The sequence below is a fragment of the Ranitomeya imitator genome, chromosome 3 (genome assembly GCF_032444005.1).
Source record: "Ranitomeya imitator isolate aRanImi1 chromosome 3, aRanImi1.pri, whole genome shotgun sequence".
Classification (NCBI taxonomy): domain Eukaryota; kingdom Metazoa; phylum Chordata; class Amphibia; order Anura; family Dendrobatidae; genus Ranitomeya; species Ranitomeya imitator.
The window spans coordinates 698,086,777-698,110,373 of NC_091284.1; the positions used below are offsets into that span (position 1 = coordinate 698,086,777).

The 23,597-nt window shown below is 45.5% G+C and overlaps 1 protein-coding gene across 1 annotated transcript in view; it reads right to left on the reverse strand.

Annotated features, from left to right (window-relative positions):
* Positions 1–23,395, reverse strand: part of DCTN2 (dynactin subunit 2) — a 106,762-nt gene extending 83,367 nt beyond the window's left edge. Inside the window, exons 1-2 of the mRNA XM_069758564.1 lie at positions 23,149–23,395; positions 14,966–15,034 (exon numbers count right to left, since the gene is read on the reverse strand). Of these exons, the coding sequence (XP_069614665.1) occupies positions 14,966–15,034; positions 23,149–23,184 (105 nt within the window). The 5' untranslated portion in view covers positions 23,185–23,395. The remainder of the gene's footprint in view (positions 1–14,965; positions 15,035–23,148) is intronic.
* Between the last annotated feature and the right edge of the window lie 202 nt (positions 23,396–23,597).

Here is a 23,597-nt window from a genome sequence, read left to right on the forward strand (position 1 = left end):
AGGAAGCAGACGGCAAGGGACAGACAGCTGAATGTAAGTATGTACTGTTTGTTTTTTTACGATGGTAACCAGGGTAAACATCGGGTTACTAAGCGCGGCCCTGCGCTTAGTTACCCGATGTTTACCCTGGTTACCAGTGAAGACATCGCTGAATCGGTGTCACACACGCCGATTCAGCGATGTCTGCGGGGAGTCCAGCGACGAAATAAAGTTCTGGACTTTCTTCCCCGACCAGCGACATCACAGCAGGGGCCTGATCGCTGCTGCCTGTCACACTGGACGATATCGCTAGCGAGGACGCTGCAACGTCACGGATCGCTAGCGATATCGTCTAGTGTGACGGTACCTTTACCCATGATGGGGGTTTTGAGTAATGAACCAGGCAGGGAGTTTATAAAAGCCTCAGGTATCTTTTGCATGTGTTTAGAGTTAATTAGTTGATTCAGAAGATTAGGGTAATAGGTCGTTTAGAGAACCTTTTCTTGATATGCTAATTTATTGAGACAGGTTTTTTGGGTTATCAGGAGTTGTATGCCAAAATCATCAGTATTAAAACAATAAAAGACCTGACAAATTTCAGTTGGTGGATAATGAATCTATAATATATGAAAGTTTAATTGTAATCATTACATTATGGTAAATAATGAAATTTAACACTATATGCTAATTTTTTGAGAAGGACCTGTACTCCAGGTCACTATTATTTGATGGGTGCCTTCTCCTAACAGTAATTTTAAGAACTCTCCACAGGTGTTCAATGGGATTTAGAGCCAGTCTCATTGTTGGCCACTTCAGAACTCTCCAGTGCTTTGTTGCCGTCCATTTCTGGGTGCTTCTTGAAGTATGTTTGGGGTCATTATCCCACTGGAAGATCCATGACAAACCCAGCTTTCTGACACTGGACACTACAGGGTGACCTGAACTCCTTTGGTTATCTTCTGCATTCAATGTGCCTTGCGCAAAGTCAAGGCACCCAGAGGCAGCCAAATGAACCCAAAACATCTTTGAATCCTCAATTTACTTGGCTGTAGGTACTGTGTTCTATTCTTTGAAGGGCTCATTTCATTTTTGGCAAACAGTAGAATGATGTGCTTTACCCAAAAGCTCCATCTTGGTCTCATCTGTCAACAAGACGCGTTTCCAGAAAGATTTTGGCCTTTTCATGTATATTTCGGCAAATAGAAGTCTAGCTTTTTTTATGCCCGTGTCAGCAGTGGGACCCTCCTGGGTCTCATGCCATAGTGTTTATTTTCATTCAAATGTCGACTGATAGTTCGTGCTAACACTAATGCAGCCTGAGCCTGCAGGACAGCTTGAATGTCTTTGGAATTTGATTGAGGCTACTTATCCACCATCTGGACTATCCAGCAGTGCAATCTTTATCAATTTTTCTCTGCCATCCAGGGAGATTAGCTACAGTGCCATGGGTTGTAAACTTCTTGATTATGTTGCGCACTGTGGACAATGGAACTTTACGATCCATGATCTCCATGCTCAGTACGACACAAACAGACACACAATGCAAAGATTGATTCAAATTCACCCCTTTTTATCTTGTTTTAAATGCAATTTTCATATTGCCCACGGCCACACCTGTTACTTGCCACAGGTGAGTTTGAACGAGCATCACATGCTTGAACCCAAGTTGTTTAACCACAATTTTGAAAAGGTGGCAACAATTCTGTTCAATTTGCGCTTGTTTGCCCCCTTCCCGGTAACCTATTATTTTGCATGTTTGCCATACTTTTAAATATTTCAGATCACCAAATTTCAGATTACTGCCACACCTGTCCTCAATTAAGAAACCACTTAAATAAGGGCCTGCCTGAGAAAGTGAAGTAGACCAAAATGTCCTCAAAAGCTAGACATCATGCCACGATCTAAAGAAATTCTGAAACAAATGAGAAACAGTAATTGAGATGTATCAGTCTGGGAAAGTTTATAAAGCCATTTCTAAAGCTTTAGGACTCCAGCGTACCACAGTGAGCCATTAGCCACAAATGCCAAAAATATGGAACAGTAGTGAACCTTCCCAGGAGTGGCTGCCTGACCAAAATAACCCTAAGCGAGCAGTGATGACTTATCCAAGAGGTCACAAAAGAAGCCACAACAACATCCAAAGAGCTGCAAACCACACTTGCCTCAGTTAAGGTCAGTGTTCATAACTTCACCATAAGAAAGAGACTGGGCAAAAATAGCCTGCATGGCAGAGTTCCATTACAAAAAAACACTGCTGAGCAATAAGAACATAAAGACTTGTCTCAGTTTTGCCAGAAAAACTCTTGATGATCACCAATTCTTTTGGGAGAATATGCTCTGGACTGACAAGACAAAAGTTGAACTTTTTAAGAAGGTGTACATCCCATTACATATCGCATAGAAGTGACACAGCATTTCAGAAAAATGGCACATCATACCAACCATAAAACATTGTGGTGGTAGTGGTGGTGTGATGGTCTGAGGCTGTTTTGCCTGGAAGACTTACTGTGGTAAATGGATGAATGAACTCGGGTGTCTACCAAAAATCCTGAAGGAGAAAGTAAGGCCATCTGTTCATGACCTCACGCTCAAGCGCACTTGGGTTTTGCAGCAGGACAAGTATCCAAAACACACCAGCAAGTCCACATCTGAGTGGCTTCAGCAAAACAAAATTAAGACTTTGGAGTGGCCTAGTCAAAGTCCTGACCTTAATCCTATTGAGATGCTGTGGCATGGCCTTAAAACTAGGAGTTAGTCATACCGGTAATGGTATTTCCAGGAGTCCATCATGACAGCACCACAGGAGGTTGCTCTTCATATCCTTGATAGGGACAGGAACACAGAAGAGGTTAAATAGCCCCTCCCAACCTCCACCCCTCAGTGATTTTACAAAGTACCACATCAGGATGGATACAACACAATTTTATTGAACTTCCTCTCTACATGTTCGTATCACATATTAGACAAGAGTTCAAGGGGGGGCAAATAATGGGTGCTGTCATGATGGACTCCTGGAAATACCATTACCGGTATGACTAACTCCTAGTTTCCAGGTCGTCCACATGACAGCACCACAGGAGAAATACCAAATAACTCCTATTAGGGCGGGATTACAGCTTGGAGGACTTTTCTCCCAAAGCTAGTCTGCTGCTTTGAGAGAACGTCCAGCTTGTAGTGCTTGCAAAAGGTATTTGAGCTAGACCAAGTTGCCGCCCGGCAAATTTGATCCATGGATGCACCCGCACTCTCTGCCCATGAAGCAGATACTGCTCTCAGTGAGTGGGCTTTTAGGTGATCTGGAGGAGATTCACCGGCTGAAATATACGCAGCGCAAATGGTAGATTTGATCCATCTAGCCAGAGTCGCTTTTGAGGCTTTTTTGCCTCTATTTTTCCCAGACATCTGGATAAAGAGATTTGAGTCAATTCTCCAGCTGTCTGTAAGTTTTAGATACTGCAATACTGTTCTCTTAACATCCAGGGAATGAAGAGAACGTTCTTTTTCGTTATTGTAGTTCTGGCAGAACGTAGGCAAAACTATTTCCTGGTTTCTGTGAAAGTCCGTCACAACTTTTGGAAGAAATGAAGGATCCAACTTTAAAACGATGCAATCTTCCTGTATCTTTAAGTATGGATCTGTTATGGACAGGGCTTGAATTTCGCCTATTCGCCTTGCTGTCGTTATTGCGACGAGGAAAACAGTCTTGAATGTCACAGATTTTAGGTCTGCCTGATCAAGTGGCTCGTACGGAGCTTTCCGTAGCTCATTTAGCACCAAAGTGAGGTTCCATGAGGGTACTGAGCTTCGTATTGTTGGTCTAAGACGTTGTGTAGCTTTGATGAATCTCATTATCCAGGGATGATTCGCTAGTGGATAGTCATAAAAGGCAGTTAAAGCTGAGATTTGTACCTTTAGCGTACTAGGTCTCAAGCCCATATCAAAACCTGTTTGGAGAAAATTTAGTATTTGAGGAATATCTGGTTGTTGGAGAATGGATATTGGAGTATTGGTCTGTGCACAAAATTTCTTCCAAATCTTCTGGTATATAGCCGAGGTCACCGGCTTTCTACTTTTTTTCATAGTTGAGATAACTGACTCAGACAGTCCTTTTGATCTCAAGATCTCCCTTTCAAGATCCATGCTGAGAGTTGTAGCATCTTTAGATTTTGATGGACCAATGGTCCCTGTATTAGAAGATCCCGTCTCAGTGGTAGTAACACTGGGTCCTCCACCGCCATCCACTTCAGCAGAGGAAACCAGCTCCTCTTGGGCCAATATGGCACTATTAGGATCACTACCGCTAGACTTTCCTGGATTTTCCTCAGAACTCTGGGAATTAGGGCTAGTGGCGGGAACGCGTATGCGAGTTCCATGTCCCAATGTTGAGCCAATGCATCTATGCCAGTTGGATTGTCTCTTGGATTTAGCGAAAATAATTCTTTCGTTTTTGTATTGCTCCTTGAGGCGAATAAATCTATTTGTGGGGTGCCCCACTGTTGGATTAACTGAGTAAAGATTTCTTCGTTTAGAGACCATTCTGACGGCTGTACCTTCTCTCTGCTGAGAAAGTCCGCTATTTGGTTCTGTGAACCTTTTAGGTGTACTGCCGTGATGGACTTTACGGTATTTTCCGCCCAGGAGAATATTTCTTCTGCTAGTGCCTGAAGTGGACGGTGCCTTGGTCCTCCTTGATGTAGGAGAAAAGCTACCGTGGTCGAGTTGTCTGAGAAGACTCGGATGTGGTGTCCCTGAAGCTCGTGTTGGCACCTTTTTAGTGCTTCCCAGACCGCTCTGAGTTCCCTGTAGTTGGAGGAACTGTCGCGTATCAATGGTGGCCATGTCCCCTGAAGGTATCGACCTTCTATGTGGGCTCCCCAGCCCCTTGAGCTTGCATCGGTGGTTATATTTATGCATGGAGATATTTTCCATGGTTTTCCTCTTTTGAGGTTTTTTATGTTGATCCACCATGATAGGGACTGCTTTACCCTGCTGGGTAACCACATCCTGTTGTCTAGTGAATCTTTTCTTCCGTTCCATACCGAAAGAACTTCCTTTTGAAGCGTTCTGGAGTGAAACTGGCTCCACTGTACACTGGGAATGCATGAGGTCATGAGACCTAGAATCCTCATTGCTTTCCTGATGGAGATGTATTTCCGTTTTTTTATTGATTGAAGTTCTTTTTTTATTGACCGTTGTTTTTGGTCTGGCAGGAAGGAGTATTCTAGTTCGGAATTTAGTAGTACCCCTAGAAATATCTTCTGCGTCTCTGGTTCGAGACTCGATTTTTTTGTATTTATTACCCACCCCAGACGTTTCAGGAGTGACGTGGTAATTCCTAAGGATTCTTCCATCTGTTGGGATGAATCTGCGATCAGCAACAGATCGTCCAGATATGGTGCGATGAGAACTTCCTTCTCTCTTAAGTAGGCCATGACCTCCGTCATGAGCTTCGTAAATATCCTTGGGGCAGAGGAGAGACCAAATGGTAGGCACTGAAACTGGAAATGAAGTATTTTCTTGTGGTTTCTTATTGCGAACCTGAGGAATTTTTGATCTGAGGGATGGATGGGAACATGATAGTAAGCATGTTTGAGATCTAGCGTGCACATTACAGAGTTCTTTTTTATTAGCGGTGTAATTGATTTGAGAGATTCCATCTTGAAGCGTTTGTACGCCACCCATTTGTTTAATGGTTTTAAGTTTATTATTGTTCGGTAATCTCCGTTTGGTTTTCTTATGGAGAACAGACTGGAGTAATGCCCCTGAAAATGTTGATGATGGGGTACCGGTATTATGACGTTTAATTCTAAGAGTTCCTGTATGTCTGTTATCAGCCTTTGATGTACTGCCGATGACTCTGTCTGTGTTACGCAGAATCTCTTGGGGGGTAGATGAGTAAACTCCATCGTGTAACCTTGTGCCACTGTCTGTAGAATCCACTGATTCTGAGTTATGTTCTGCCATCCTTCTTGGAAGTATTGTAGTCACCCTCCTATATTGTTGGCGTCATTGTTTGCTGGGTCCTGTTGATTGGTCTCGAAAGGAACCTCTTCCTCTGCCTCCTTTAGGGTAGCTCCACCTACCGGACTTCCCCTTGCCTCTGTAGTCCTGTCTTGGGTGGGAGCGAGTTTTTCGGAAGAATTGCGGTTTCTTTGGCTTCTCCTCAGGGAAACCTTTCTTCTTATCAGATGCTTTTTCAAGTAGCTCGTCAAGGACTGGACCAAAGACGTGAGAACCTGAGAATGGAATCGAACACAGCTTGTTCTTGGATTGGGTATCTCCCGTCCACGATCTCAGCCATAAGGCCCTTCTTGCTGCGTTTGACAGTGCATTATTCCGGGCAGCAAAGCGTACGGATTCCGCTGAAGCATCTGCCATGAAATCAGTCGCCATCTTTAAAACTGAAAAGGATTTAAGGATTTCTTCCCTTGGAGTTCTATTTTTAATATGACTCTCCAGCTCGTCCACCCAAAGACTCATGGACCTTGCTACAGAGGTAGCCGCTATATTCGTCTTCATAATGGCGGCTGACGATTCCCAGGCTTTCTTAAGAAGATCTTCTGACCTCTTATCCATTGGGTCTTTTAACCCTGACGAGTCCTCAAAGGGAATAGCCGTTTTCCTTGTGACTTTGGCCACAGGAATGTCGATCTTTGGAACCGACTCCCAGACTTTAGTCTCTTCTGGGTCAAAGGGAAGACGGTATTTGAAGTCTCTCGGGACTACTAATTTTTTCCCCACATCTTCCCACTCTTCCATTATCATTGCAGTTATGTGATTGTTGACCGGGAAAACTCTATTCCTGCGAGTTCTCAGGCCCCCAAACATCTCGTCTTGAACTGATAAAGGCTCAGACGAGTCTTCTATTTTCATAGTGCTTCTTACTGCTTTTAGCAGTATATCCGTATTTTCGGATGAGAACAAGTATTTCTTCCGTTCTTCCGGAAGCACAGTTAATGTATTGTCCTCTTCGTACGAGCCCGGATCGGAATAACCTGAGACCTCTCCTTCCTCGGAACTCACATCCATATCCCATCTAGGCCTTTTAGGCCGCGGAGATTGGGGTGGCACCATAGTAGACACTGTAGCTTGGACTTCGTCTCTAATCATAGATTTAATATTATCTAACAGCGAAGCCTGCTCGTCTTTGAGAAGTTTAGCGATGCATTTTTCGCATAATTTCTTGTTATAGCCCTCTGGGAGTTTGGTGGTGCACAGTGGGCATCTAATAGTCCTTTTTTTAGTAGTTGACCTCTCGGGAATGTCCTTATCCTGAAATGTAAAGGAGATCCCTGTAGGTACAGAACTAACTTTTTGGAATGCATCCCGTACCACATACTACTCACATGGTCCGTGTGCAGCTCTAAGGATTGGACGTCTGGGCGAGTAGCACCTTCCATGTTACTGGGTCAAGTGTGCTGTCAGATGTCAGTCATTAAGTAGCAATCTTACCCGGCTTCAAGACATCTGATTCGTCCTCCTTCCGAGCTCAGCTGCTGGCCTCCACGGTGATTTCAGGTTCCCAGCTGTACTGCGCATGCGTCATCTGGAACACATGCAGACCAGCCTGGGACCTGGAAACCGGCGCATAATCTCAGCCATTGCGCTCTGATCTCCCCCTGCAGCTCCCAGGCGCCCCGGAAACAACCGGCGCCGCCGACCCCTGGAATCCGGCCACGCCCCCCGGAAGTTGTCACCCCCGGCTGGAGCGCCGGACCGGAAGTTAGGGGAGCGATGCCAGCACCGGCCGCACGTGGAGCCTGAGGGAGCGCCGGACACCGCCGCCGCAGCCGCTGCCTCAGCGCCCCCTTTGATGAGGGGATGAGGCAGCGCATGGGAGCAGACAGCTCGACCTAGTCGCAGAGGGACCTCCAGCGGTATCGTGCGACTTCAGGAGTCGCCAGACTCTCACGGCCAGAGCCCCCTCCAGGAGGATGGACCGCACTCCGGAGCTCCTGCTCCAAGACCTGACCTCGGATCAGGTAAAGAGAAAACCTAATCTTCTGGAGAACTCTCTCCTGCGTCTGTCCCTGATAGGGACAGGAAAAACACTGAGGGGTGGAGGTTGGGAGGGGCTATTTAACCTATTCTGTGTTCCTGTCCCTATCAAGGATATGAAGAGCAACCTCCTGTGGTGCTGTCATGTGGACGACCTGGAAAAGGCGGTTCACGCTCGGAAACCTGAATGAGTTACCACAATTCTGCAAAGATGAGTGGGCCAAAATTCCTCTAGAGCGTTGTAAATGATTTATTAGTTATTGCAAACACTCGATTGCTGCTAAGGGTGGCCAAACCAGTTATTAGGTTTAGGGGACAATCACATTTTCCCCACAGGGCCCTGTAGATGTGGATTTCTTTTTCCCCTAATAATAAAGATCTTCATTTAAAAACTGCATTTTGTGCTTGCTTGTATTATCTTTGTCTTATTTAAATTTGTTTTGATGATCCAAAACATTTAAGTGTGACATACGTGCAAAAGAATAGGAAATCAGAAATGGGGCAAACATTTTTTCAGATAGATAGATGGATAGATAATATAGGGTAATAGTGAAGTAATCCACTTCATCAGTGAGCACCCACGGTGGGGTCTTTTATTGTTTAAATATATCTCCATTGTGGGAGAAAAATAAATAACAGAGGAAATATCTATCGTCCCACAAGCCTGGTCCCTGACTGGTTATTACGAAGAAGTTTTACTTCGAAACGCATCATCCAAGACTAATCTCATCTCTCTTTGGGACTTTTTCCTTGGATATTATATCCAATATTGGACGATGTGGATTCTTTTTGTGCAAATACTTTTATCTATGGAATAACACTATGCATTTTAACTGAAGTGCTGGATCAACCTCTTTTTTGTGGACTGCATAGAGGAGTATATGCTATTTTTCGCGAAGGATTGGTACATATGTAAACTAAACGAATGGGCAAGAAAATGCCTTCAATATATTACGAGATAAATCATCACTCCTGGTAATGATCTGCAAATAGAGTAGGCTGGATATATGGAACTCTCAAGCCATGTCTGCGGCAGGCTGCAGGTTAATACTGGGAGAGCACAGTGTAAAAAAATAAAAAATAAATAAAAATACACTGTCTCCTGTATCTCCATACTATGAGCCGCCACAGACTCCAGGTTTCTTTATATGGTAGTTCAGGCTGAACCTTGAGCTTTTTGGTAGAAAACTCTTAGTAATAAAGAATCTAATGAAACATACCATAGAAAATAACTATCTATGCCGTTGTAACACAGAGGTACAACAAGGCTGCAGGTAAGGTGCCTTATTACAGCTCTGTACCACAGGAAGGTTGTATTGACCTGTAACCCCACTATGTGCATCAGGCTTAAATTTAAAAAAGTGTCTATTCAACAGAAAAATTACTAACTTTTTAAATCGACATCCTTTGCAGCAGGGGTCTTAACTTGTGGATCTCCAGCTGTTGTAAAACTACAACTTCCAGCATGCCCTTACAGGAAATTAAAGCTTCCAGCTTGAGCTAGGGTGACACACAAGCTGTTTCCATTTAAAATGGATCAGTTTTGCTTTTGCATTAAAGTAAATCTGTCAGCAGGTTTTTGCTACCTCATCTGAGAGCAGCATAATGTAGGACGAGACCTTGATTCCAGCGATGTGCCACTTCATTTACTGGGTGCAGCAGTTACAACATCACTGTATTTAGATCTAACATGTAGCAGAGTTCAGAAAGCTGCCTGCACTCACACCACTGCTTTCTGTGTGTATTGCTTATTGACAGTGAGCCGTTTATCAGAGCGGTGTGGTCAGATCAGTGCTCACCAGTCCTGGCAGTGATGATGTCCTGGTGATAAAACCTTCATTGTAAGTAAACAGTACACTGCCTAATAAGTGCCACATCATTGAAATCAGCTTTTTAGTCCCTATCTCCTGCTGTCTTCAGACATAGCAAAAACCTGCTGAGAGATTCCGTTTCAAAATCAGAAGCAAACACAGATACAAGTTGGGTTTGGTTTGTTTTGTTTTTTTTTCATCTGCTGTTCAACTGATCAGTCAGATTTTGTTTTTCGGCTCCTAAAATGGAAGACAAAAACAAAATAAACCAACACTAGAGTGAACCCAGCCTTAGATTAGGAGGTGATTAGAATAGGACATGTGAGATACCTGCTGCTGTCGCACGGGAGTCGGCATGTACCTGCAGATGTGCCGTCACTGGTCCTGCTGCTCTCCTCCCAATGCGAAAAGGAGTAGTGCCAGATTACCACAAGAGGAAAGGGCTTATCCACGCAACCTTGTATCATGGTCTATATTATTACCAGGCTCAACCTCTAGCCCTGAACCAACAGCCCTACAGGCAGATATCAGGCTATTAGTTTGGGTCAGGAGACCCCCTATAGCTATGTGGTCTGGTGAATAAGCCCTAAATCATAGAAAGGCTGGTTTTATTGCTGTTATTGTAAGGCCATGAAAGCAACGTCTGATCAAACTTTCATGTAATATGATGTGATTAAAGGCGGCTGAAAAGTCATTGGCCATCACTGGGACATATGATATTACACTGCAACTATTTCATAAATCACAATAATCATTATGATCTGGAAAATGCCATGTGTCACTTTTGAATAAAGAAAAGATGATTGGTTATATGAGCAAAGATTTCAGCACAATTCAAGCTCATATGTGAGATTGGCAAGATTATGTCATATATAAATCAACGAGATTACAAGTCAAAATCCATTGCATGCATTCACCATCATTAAAGACACAAACAGCATGCAAAAAAGAAGCATGAGTGGCCTTACTTGTGCAAACTAGTGTCCAGGCAAGGTGGTCAAAAAGGGAGGGTGAGAGTGTTAGGAACAATTGTCATGGTGCACATCTACACAATTACACATGGATGATTTCCCAAAGCAGTAACCTATGAAAGACTTCATTCTGAGGGTCAATTCGAAAATAAGGGTCACCCAGAACAATTGGTTCCTAGTACTGGGACAAGCTGTCCTCATTGAAATAATGCCAGGTTAGGCCTCTTTCACACTTCCGTCTTCCAAATCTGCACAGGATCTGTCAAGACTTTGAAATGACGGATCCTGTGCAGATTGTGAAAAACGTGTGTCCTGGAGCGTTGCCTCCTCCTGGCTTCTACTAGCAGCCAGTCCCCCCGATAAGGACTCCTTCCCTGCAGTCCAGGGGTTGTGGCCTGCTCCTAGCTTCTACTAGCAGCCAGCCCTCCGATAAGGACTCCTTCCCTGCAGTCTGGGCTTGTGGCCTACTTCTGGCTTCTACTAGCAGCCAGCCCCCCGATAATGTCTCCTTTTCTGCAGTCCAGGGTTGTGGCCTGCTACATCTTCTCTATGACTGTCCACGCTCCTGTTCATGTCAAAGAAGCTGCATGTACATGCTACAATCCACGGCTGTACAAGCTATGTCTCCGGATCTTATCTGGTGATAAATTAAGAGAGCAGAGCTAAAAGGACTACTCCAACATATCATGCCGCCACCCCATTCAGAGTTTATGGGACAGCAGAGTGTTGTATTGTGGATACATCACTAGTTTTAAATGTTGGGAATGACTCTTTTGAATGGGATGTCACCCATAAACAGCACACATAGAAATATATAGTTCCATACTGTAAACCCACAAACAAACAAATTGTTCTTGTTTGCAATTTCAAACCCACAAATGCCGGTGTCATGTGGCAGATGTACGGTGCATTTTTAATCACAAAATCTGCAGCAGAATGTTAAGCATCAGCAAGAGTCAGAACGTCATCAGTAGAGGAGAACTATTCTGCACCTTCCCTTTTCCATATGAAGAGAATGATCAATAACTTGACTGGCAAATTAGGAAATATTCTTTAGAGTAGCCCATAATAAGCCTGATTAGGCAACAATATGATTCCACATTGGCCAGCCCTAGCTTTGGGTTAGACTTTAATAAGCCCAGGTGACAGCCGTAGAAATACATACAGAGTAATATACAGAGAAGCATGTACCCCAGCGGCAGGCAAGCAGGAAACTAGAGTGACAGTCATAGTTTTTGCTTTGGGATATCATAACCAGTATTAATAACACAGTTTAGTCAGGTTACGTGTTCTTAACTCTATCAGGAAAGAAAAACTTGTGAACATTATTGAACAATTCATCAATTAATAACTTCAGTCGTATACGAGATAACGGGTGCAAGAAACTCAAAACTGAAACAGAAAAGTGGATTTAACTAGCTGAACTTTTCCATGTATCTGGGTAGTAGCGCATCTGCCATACTTCTGTGAACACTTGCCTTCATTTTCTTACACGGACATCTATAGTGTCATAGTGGCAGAGAATAATTTTAAAAGGGTAACTGTGCTTTCAAGTAACTTCTCGGAATAGGTGCCCTAAGTGTATGAGGAATATCACCATTTCTGGCCATTATATGACTTGTATTCTGCATTCTCAACAGTTTTCCCCTCTGTATGCTTTATCTGTAACTTGAAATCCACTGTTTGTGGAAGGAGGAGACAAGCTGCAATATTCTGTCCCACAGACGAAAAAATATGCTCTTCATTCACTTTTTAGCTCATAGAGACAATCTGCAGCGACATGGAGGACATTATACGGCAGAGCTGAGCTGTGTTGATCTGAATCTATCTCTGATGCACGGTAAACACCGTGTTCCCTTCCATACTCCTCCTCCCCATAGAGGATAATGGGCTGTTTCACATGACACTTGTAGTCCGTCTCATCTGAGCAGGATGGACTTGAGCTGCTTTTTCACAATGGATGAAATGTTCAGGAGAAGGGGAAGAAGTGTCTGATAAGTAAGGGAGGATACATTACAAAGTTTGTTATAATCAATCACCTATTCTATTGATTTATGCAAAATTTCTTGAAAGCACAGTTCACGTCATTTTTAGCCATCAAAGATCTTTAGTGTATGAACAACTTTAGGACTCGTTTTACTAACCCTCCTCTCCAGTGGATGTGTCCAAAATGTATCCATGAGCACTGGGTGCGGGTGCCAGTAGCAATACTTTTATACAAAGATACATACATATGGATAATGCGCCCTTCTATTTGTGACTTCTAAGATGTCAGTGCCATGCTCCCAATGCCAGGGGGACCACGTGCAGATTTCTAGAGAACTTTAATTGTCCAAAGAAGTGTCACTAACAAAAGTATGACCGTTCAACTTTCCAGTTTTATCTTGCCCTAAAGTGTGTGTGTAATATATATAGACCGTAGACCCGGCACAACGCTAGGTGTACGTCACGCCATGATGATGACATTGTACCAGGCCTACAAATAAGAGGCAAAGCAAATGCCAGCAGGTAGGAGGCAGTTCGCAGGGTGGCGATGGAATACTTACAATGGCTGCTGGGAACAAGGGTCCCGCAAATTGATTCGCTCATCTCTAATATATGGTAACTTGCACCTCACAATATAGTTCAGGGGTAATTCAATTGAGACAAAATGTCAACCACCACCAGAAAGATCCAGGCACCGCGAACTGGCTGGAATTCGGACAGTGTTGGCAGCTTTGGGACACTCATAGGTGTTAAAGGGAACCTGTCACCAGGTCTGGCCAAAACGAGTTACGGCCACCGCCTTTCAGAGCTGCTATACAGCATTCTATAACGCTGTAGATAAGCTCCCGATCAGATCTGCAAGAGAAGAAAAATAAAGTTTTATTATACTCACCTGCGGGGTGGTCCGGTCCCATGGGTGTTGCAGGTCCCGGTCCGGCGCCTCCCATCTTCTTGTGATACCGCCCTCCTGCTTCTTCATCGCTCCCCGGCATCGCACTCCTGCGCAGGCGTACTTACCTGCCCTGTTGAGGGCAGAGCAAAGTACTGCAGTGCGCAGGCGCCTGGAAAGGTCAGAGGCCCAGTGGGCAGATAAGTACGCCTGCGCAGGAGCGCGATGCCGGGTAGCGATGAAGCAAGCAGGAGGGCGGCATGGCAATAAGATTGGAGGTGCCGGACCTGCGACAACCATGGGACCGGACTGCCCTGCAGGTGAGTATAATAAAACTTACTTTTCTTCTCTTGTGGGTCTGATTAGGGGCTTATCTATAGCATCAAAGAATGCTGTAGATAAGCCCTAAAAGGTGATGGCCGTATATTGGCCAAACCTGGTGACAAGTTCCCTTTAAATATTCATGTAAGTGTAATCACCTTTAAATATCTAAATTCCACGACCTGCACAGCTAACATGGCTGTATGTGAATTCAGAGACACCATTTAAAAAAGGGGGAAAAGGCACTAAATTCTTGTCAGTCTCGGCTACTGCTGGAATCGTTCCAATTTCAGGGTCCCGATCAGTGGCGGTACGGGTCCTGAGATGCCCATCACTCTGAAGTGAACAGCTTTTGCATGAGACGGCACAGAGCGGTGTACAGGCGCAGTAGAAACTATGGGTCTCGCAGGAAAAAGTAGAGGGAAAAAAAAGGAACTGACAGTCCTTTAAAACATTTCTTCTTTATTTTAAAGCACTGGTTTCGCAGGGGTGAATGGAAGGCTTGCAGGACGACAGCTGTTTCTCCCCAACTTGCGGTGCTTCAACAGGTCCTTGTGGATACACCAGCACCAATTGCTGTTATCCTGCAAGCCTTCCATTCACCCCGGCAAAACCAATGCTTTAACTTTCCAATTAGGAAAAAACGTTTCAAGGACGGTGAGTGCGCTTTTCATGTTCCTTTTATTTTATACGCACTGGATCTGTGGATTTTGCCCACACAGATCTTTGCTGCATGAGACTATGGGTCTGTACACCGCATTGTACGCATGGGTTCATGCACCTCAGTAGTGTTTTGAGAGATTGACGGGGTTCTCAGGTCCCTTTCATGGGATACACGGACTAATGTTATCAATATGTAGCTATAAATGTAGTATAAGGACCGGTCACAATGAACCCATTCCTATACTCATCTGCAGTGGTGGGATAAGACTGAAGGTGATTTTCTATCATAGTATGGAGTTACTCCGCTGTCCTGTAGAATCTGCACTAACAACAAAATATTTTCTTACCGCATCAAACTCTGCCTGGTCATCTTCTGGCAAATCACTCGTTTCGTAAATGTCAGGCTCGTTTCTTGCCTGAAAGGGGAAAACAAAAATATCACCACATTCATATAGGATCGTGTACACGGCCGTCTAGATAACACAATGGGATACGTGTTCTCCCAATCATTAGAAAACCCATCAATCCCAGAAATGAAACTGCTCTACAAGTGCAGTTCTCGCTTGGCACTACCCACAAGCAGTTGAACAACTGCCCAGCAACTAGCGAAGGTGACCTCCAAGATCACCAGCAGTGCCAAGCCTGCAGAACAAGCCCCTTAGTGCCAGTCCCAGAGTAAAGAGAACCTGTCCCCAATACATGTATACTGGGAGTGTAACAGCATCTACTATACAGCCCCCAGAGGTAATGACGAGGAAGAAGAGGGCCCTGAATGTAGTGGAGCAGAACCTGATGGTCTCAACACCACTAAAAAAAAGTCGGTCATGATGACTGGACAACCCCTTCTTATTGCTACAGTGGTCCCAATAAAGCAGCCCATACTCACCTCTCACACCAGCGCCTTTACAGCAATGTCGGTGTTTTCTCTCCTGGCCGTTAAGCGACATTGTTATGTCACATTAGTGCTGAAACATTCACATTGTTGTTCCACAAAACAAAATGTGAGTGCTGCAGACCATCAGTGGTCACTGATCAGCTGCAGCGCTTACGTGACAAATGCCAGGATACAACACCAACATTGTTGTAACAGCGCTGTACTCGGAGAAGAGCATGTGCTTTTATTCTATTTTATTGGGGCTGCTGTAGCATTTAAGAAGGGGTTGAGCATGGCATTGACCCATCATATGTGTATGGGGCCACCAGATATCTGCTGGCAGTAAAATGATAGGTCAGGCATGCTGGATGTTAGCATGACCGATCCGTTGTTACTGCAGGAGATGAGCAGTGTGAGAGGCCAGGGCATGGGGCAGAGGAGAGGTATAGGGCCTGCCAGACCAGCACGGTCTATAAAGTGTGCGGGCAGCTTCACAGTATTACACCAATGCCTCGGAGTGTTAGGGCATGTGCACACGATGCAGATTTAGTGCAGAACTGCAGCAGATTTTTCTGCAGCAGAAAAGCTGCAGAACTGCACTGTGATTTACAGTACAATGTGAAAAAAAAAAAAGCTGTGCACATGGTGCAGAAAAATCTGCGCAGAAACGCTGCAGATTTCAAAGAAGTGCATGTCACTTCTTTTGTGCAGTTCTGCAGCTTTTCTGCACCCCTCCATAATAGAAATCCATTGGTAAAATCTGCATAAAAAACGCATAAAAAACGCACCTGCGGATTCTGCCAGGAGATGCAGATTTAGTGCAGATTTTATGCAGAAAATTCTGCACCAAATCTGCATCGTGTGCACACAGCCTTAGGGTTTGGTCCATCAGTCAGTTTAATCCATCAGAGTTTCATCAGCAATTTTCAGATATGGAAAAATCATTCTTGGCGGCCATAATCCTGTGTAAGCAGCACATGCAGCGAGAACACTGAGTCTATGGGGTCGATACACTCAAGACTGGTTTAGTGCACCCCAGACTTAATGGAGGGTTCTGTGGATAACAGGCGCACACCACTTAATGAATTCAGGGCATCTTCTCTATGGTGTGCACCGCGCCAGTGATGCCACCACGTTCAGGGACTGGAGTAGTGTAGGCACTTTAGCTGACGGAGGACTGCAGCCACCACTTGTCCAAGCTCCTCCTTCAGATTGGCGTGAAAACACTGTTTCACAAAAAGCTATGTAACTTTTTAAAGTATTTTATGGCAAAAACACTGATGAATCGCCTCTATGTGCATAGATCAATTATATAAACAACTAACTGCAGGCAACCTGTCCAAACAGGCCATTAAATGACCAATCCACGTGCATGCAGCCAATCAGCTGTCATTTAACAGCCCCGGCCAGAGGAAATACACCCCTTAAAGGGGTTTTCCCAAGAACAAAGACAATTTTAGTCAATAGATTTTGGAATAATAACTTCCACATTTGCATGTTTTTTTTTTTTTTTAATGTTCCTATGCTGAGATGATCTTATAAATGTGCCCCTGCTGTGTACTGTGTAATGACCGTGGGGGAAAAATTTAAAAAAAAAGTATACAGACAGGACTGCACGGGATCACAGATAATTCTGTGAGGCAAAACATTTCCCTGCTGTGATCCCATGCTCTCCTGTCTGTATATTCTTTTGCTTCCTCCCCTGCCAGGGAGCTGTGGTATGATCAGATCTTGTCCCTGCATGGTCAGACACGGCCATTACACAGTACACAGCAGGGGCACATTTATAAGATTAGCTCAGCACAGGAACATTGTATTTTTTAAACACATCCAGTTGTGGAAATTATTATTCCAAGATCGATTGATTAAAATCAACTTTGCTCATGGGACAACCCTTTTAAAGGAGTTTTCCAATCTCAGAAGAAAAAGTCTGGAGTCACTGTACGTGACTGTGACAGTGCGCAATGTTCATACAATGCCGATTCCTGTATATTACCACACAGTATGGGATAAACATAATTGCCAAATAGTCTTATCTAGTTTCTCTCAGTAGAAGAGAATTGAGAGAAGCACAGAAGTCTAGTCGGCACGTGACAAATAGCAAACTTTCCGTCAGGTGACAGTGCACCCACATAGGGAGCAGTGACAGGGTGCACACTGCACTGTCAGGGTGCACACTGCACTGTCATTACTGATCAGTCTGCAGTCACACACCGACCCTGCAGACTCCTCTTCTGACATCAGACAACACCTGTAAGTCTTTTCCAGGCAATGATGATATCTTTTGTGGTACCCTTATGGTGTAGAGGCTGTACACTGACGTTCAGGACAGTGTTCTCTTATAGGAAGGACATGCTAAGAAGGCAAAATGGATCAGGCTTAGTAAATGCGCTACCGAAGACATCCAATACATAATACATCTACCAATTCAATGCTAATGGAGCTTTCCACCAAGCTTTTCTGCAGCTCAATAACTGAGGGTTGAAGAGACCACCGCGGACACTGTGATGGCGGACATTTAATCTGCTTTTTCAGGGGCCGACCTGGCTAGAAAGCAACGGAATGACCACTACTAATGTACGGTATGTATGATCACGGCTGATGGATTTAGGGGAATCACAATCACTACTCGTTATCTTACAGACCAGCTACAAATATTGTAGGGAAATATCGGACATCACAGACGGGAAGGATCTGCTGTTCGGGGAAGCCACACCCTGATGCTCATAAGATGAAGGCCACAGCAAGAAGAATGGTGACTAATGGGGGATTAGGAGAAATGAGACACGGCTTTATATAGCTGCCAACCAACACAATCATAAAGGCATTTACTGATAATGCTGAGCCAGGATTGCTTTAAGGAGACACTTACGGCATATTCACAGGATAACCCATCAAACATCTGACAGATGCGGGTACCATGCCAGCTACCCGCACCTACGTGTTTAAGAGGGGTCCTCAGCCCGGCCGCCCTGGAGAGTCAAGGACCATTGCCACATTCACACATCCGTGTTCTAGGGTCCAAGTACAGACTGTGATGCACGGACTGACCGCAGGTCTCCGGCTCCGATGCGAGTCCGTGCATCAGTCTGTACTCTGACTGATAGACAAATGTGTGAGTGTGGCATTAGAAGAATGAATGGTCAGTTGGCGGACATGTGCCCTTCTCTCTCCAATCACTCTTGGGAAATACACTGGGACCAAAAGGGTAACGTTTCTCCTTGCGGAGAGTGACATGTCAAGGTGAGGAGGCTTTTAAGCCACAATGCTCCTCTGGGAAATATGCAAATTGCCTCTTCAGAGAGGAAAAGGACTAGAACTCTAGTGCCACCTATAGGAAGTAGCAATCCTAACAGTCAATATGAAACTCTCTAATGAGCCTGGTCACATGTGACAAGAGACAAGGCAATTTGGGATATACACTAGCACAGCATTCCCGGTAATAAGCCTCCATCACTATTCATGCCTATAGGTGGATCATGGATACACATGATGAGAGCATTATACTGCCTCTCTACAAATCCCTAGTTAGACCGCACATGGAGTACTGTGTCCAGTTTTGGGCAGCGGTGCTCAGGAAGGATATAATGGAACTAGAGAGAGTACAAAGGAGGGCAACAAAATTAATAAAGGGGATGGGAGAACTACAATACCCAGATAGATTAGCGAAATTAGGATTATTTAGTCTAGAAAAAAGACGACTGAGGGGCGATCTAATAACCATGTATAAGTATATAAGGGGACAATACAAATATCTCGCTGAGGATCTGTTTATACCAAGGAAGGTGACGGGCACAAGGGGGCATTCTTTGCGTCTGGAGGAGAGAAGGTTTTTCCACCAACATAGAAGAGGATTCTTTACTGTTAGGGCAGTGAGAATCTGGAATTGCTTGCCTGAGGAGGTGGTGATGGCGAACTCAGTCGAGGGGTTCAAGAGAGGCCTGGATGTCTTCCAGGAGCAGAACAATATTGTATCATACAATTATTAGGTTCTGTAGAAGGACGTAGATCTGGGGATTTATTATGATGGAATATAGGCTGAACTGGATGGACAAATGTCTTTTTTCGGCCTTACTAACTATGTTACTATGTTAGGTGTCCATACACAATACAGCAAAGTCAGACGACTATCCAGCATGTACGGGGCCCTGTACGCGACCTTGGTGAGATCCCCGCTAGTACTGTTAAGGTACCGTCACACTAAGCGACGCTGCAGCGATACCGACAACGATGTCGATTGCTGCAGCGTCGCTGTTTGGCCGCTGGAGAGCTGTCACACAGACAGCTCTCCAGCGACCAACGATCCCGAGGTCCCCGGTAACCAGGGTAAACATCGGGTTACTAAGCGCAGGGCCGCGCTTAGTAACCCGTTGTTTACCCAGGTTACCAGCGTAAACGTTAAAAAAAACAAACACTACATACTTACCTTCAGCTGTCTGTCCTCCGGCGCTCTGCTTTCCTCTGCACTGTCAGCGCCGGTCAGCCGGAAAGCAGAGTGGTGACGTCACCGCTCTGCTTTCCGGCTGGCTGGCGCTGACACAGGATGCAGGAGGAGTGCAGAGAAGCACAGCGCCGGGGACAGACAGCTGAAGGTAAGTATGTACTGTTTGTTTTTTTAACGTTTACGCTGGTAACCAGGGTAAACATCGGGTTACTAAGCGCGGCCCTGCACTTAGTAACCCGATGTTTACCCTGGTTACCAGTGAAGACATCGCTGGATCGGTGTCACACACGCCGATCCAGCGATGTCACAGAGAAGTCCAGCGACGAAATAAAGTTCTGGACTTTCCCCAGCGACCAACGATCTCCCAGCAGGGGCCTGATCGTTGGTCGCTGTCACACATAACGATTTCCTTAACGATATCGTTGCTACGTCACAAAAAGCAACGATATCGTAAACGATATCGTTATGTGTGAAGATACCTTTAGAGAAAAGCTCATGGTGCTTGCTGGGATCTCACAGAGGTTACTGCAGTTCAGCCCGGCTGGGAACACAGCCTCAGTGACCGGAGGTAACCTTGAGGACATCACCGCCGGTCACTGAGTCTGCACTCCCAGCAGCTCATTCACCAGTGCTTCTCAGCCTGGACGGTCGCATATTGGCACCATCCAGACTGAAAACTGTTTTTCCCCCAGACATGGATTACGGCGTGGGTCAGAACAATGGAGAGGTGAGGGATATTGTTGGTTTATGACAAGAGAACAAGGGCTTCGGTGGAATAGGCGTCAGGTGAGTATAACTGTGTTTGTTATTTTTTAATAAAAAAGTTAAAGGGTATGTTCACACTATGCGGTTTTAACTGCGGAACCGCCGCGATTTTGCCGCTGCGGGTCCGCAGCTGTTTTCCATGCAGGGTACAGTACAATGTTACCCTATGGAAAACAAAAACCGCAGTGCACATGATGCGGAAAATCCCAAAAAAAACCGCGCTGAATTGCTGCGGAAAAAAAGAAGGACCATCTCACTTCTTTGTGCAGAATCGCAGCGATTCTGCACCCATAGAAATGCATTGATCTGCTTACTTCCCGCATGGGGCTGTGCACACCATGCGGGAAGTAAGCGGATAATGTGCGGGTTATACCCGGGGTGGAGGAGAGGAGACTCTCCTCCAGGCCCCGGGAACCATATTTGTGGTAAAAAAAAGAATTAAAATAAAAAATAATGTTATACTCACCTCTGAAGTCTCAGCGCTGCACGCGGCCGTCCGGTCTCAGGTTTGCTATGCGACCAGGACCTTCGGTGACGTCGCGGTCACATGACCGTGACGTCACGAAGGTCCTGGTCGCACAGCATCTTTGGAACCGGACCGCCGCCTGCAGCGCCGAGGAGATCGGGACGTCAGAGGGTGAGTATATAATTATTTTATTTTTAACACTACTATTGATGCTGCATATTGCTGCATATGCAGCATCAATAGTAGGGGTAAAATCCCGCAGCGGAACCCACAGCGGAACCCGCAGGACAAACCATGATAAATCTGCAGGGATAACCGCAGCGGGTTTGCCCTGCAGATTTATCAAATCCGCTGCGGGAGAACCCGCAGGACAGAACGCAACGTGTGAATGTGGCCAAAGTGTGTTTTGTTTTATTTCTAATAAAATACTTTATTCTGGCTGTGTATTTATAATACAACTATTGGATTAGTAATGGATAGGTGTCTTATAGACACCTTTCCATTACTAAGCCATGGGCTTGATGTCACCTGACAATACAAAGGTGACATCAACCCCACAAATATGAATCCCACTTGCCACCGCTACATGGCAAGTGGGAAGAGCCGGGCAAAGCTCCAGAATTGTCACATCTAACAGATGTTACTTTTCTGGGCAGCTGCGGGCTGCTATTTTTAGGCTGCGGGGTCAATATCCATGGCCCCATACCAGCCTGAGAATAGCAGCCCCCAGCTGTGAGCTTTAGCAAGGCTGGTTGTCAAAAATGGGGGGACCACTTTTTTTTTTTTTGTAATTATTTAAATAATTAAAAAAACAGCGTGGGGTCCCCTCTATTCTTGATAACCAGCCTTGCTGAAGCTGACAGCTGAGGATTGCAGCCCCCAGCTGTGCATTTTGCCTGGCTGGTTATGAAAACTACAGAGGAATCCACGCTGGTTTTTTTTTTTGCTTTTTTTTTTATTATTTATTTAAAGCGCAGGAGCGGCAGATGAATTCTCCCATCCGCCGCTCCTGCTCTCGCTGGTATTAGCAGCAGCAGGTGTCGGATGATGGGAGCAGTAGTCCCATACGCTGACACCGGTGATCGGAGGTAAACTGTACACCTCTGATCACAGCTGAGCGCTCATGATGTCTTTTCAGTGTGGGAACGGCGGCTCTCTGACTGGCGGGGATGATTACACCGCCGATCAGAAGCGGTATTGGCCACACTGCCACGCACATGACAGCACGACAAACTCCCGGTGTTCAGGCAGCCGAACCCGAGCAGTAACACGGAGTACCTGGAGAAGTCCGTGTTCAGTGCCCGTGCCTGAACAGGAGGTGTTTGGTACAGACGACGAACTTTACTGTTCAGGTTCGCCCATGTCTAGTGGTCACGCGCGCAGAGACTGGTGGCGCTGAAGCGAAGGACTTTACTGAGGTAGTGAGGCTGATTTTTTTTCTACATTTTAGACTAATTTTTTGCCAATTCCTGGGTTATTCCCCAAATTACGTAACATGGAAAAATTAAAAAAACAAAACACAACATGAAGAGCAAAGTCACCAAAACCAATAATTGCGAGTGCAATTATTCCCCAAATTGCAGGTTATAGGACCCCAGCGCTCTGCAGACCCCCACAGGCACAGGTCCTGCTCTGCTAACGGTCTATGGGACTACTGGCACCGCTGTAGTCTCCGCCAGTCCTATAGACAATGAATGGTGCAGGGGCCGACACTGCGCCTAAGATGGGGGTCTACAGAGCGCTGAGGGTCCCGGATCCTCCGGTTTGGGGATTACCTGCTATTTTGGGAAAAATGACACTAGTGCTATGTGATGAAGAGTCCTGGAGCTCAGCGCTCCCAGTACAGCTGCCAGTGGGTCCATCTGTAGAACTACAAGTCCCAGCACGCGGTGCGCCACGCCTGGTAGCTCCAGAGAATGGCAGGTCTGGGCACTGCACTGGCGGACAGGACACAGCACTCAGGCCCGCTCTGGTTACTCACGATGCCCGGCAGGTCGGCGTATTTGGGATCGGCCATGTCTGCGGTGTACACACTGACAGGAGGGCGCGGCTCAGGGCAGGAGGAAGACGATGGCTCCCGGCACCAAGAACGGACGCACCGGCCGCTGGACACACAGTACGTCAGCAGGGGACCGGCTCACAGCACACCGTACAGCGAGGAGTCCGGGAACAGCGGCCGGAGCGCTAACTGAGCACCAATTACCGGCAGGCCAAACTCTCGCGAGAGAACCCTCCGAGACTGGATTACACGGCGCGGTGCTTGTCGGGAGATGTAGTTCAGCAAGTTCAGCACAACAAAGAAAAGACAAATGTGATCAAGCACTAGTTACCCTTTAACGCTTTATTTTACCTGCTTTTTGCATTGATTTTTTTTAGGAATTCTTGGAGGATTTTTATCATTTTTGTAGGCCACATTCACACATTCAGTAT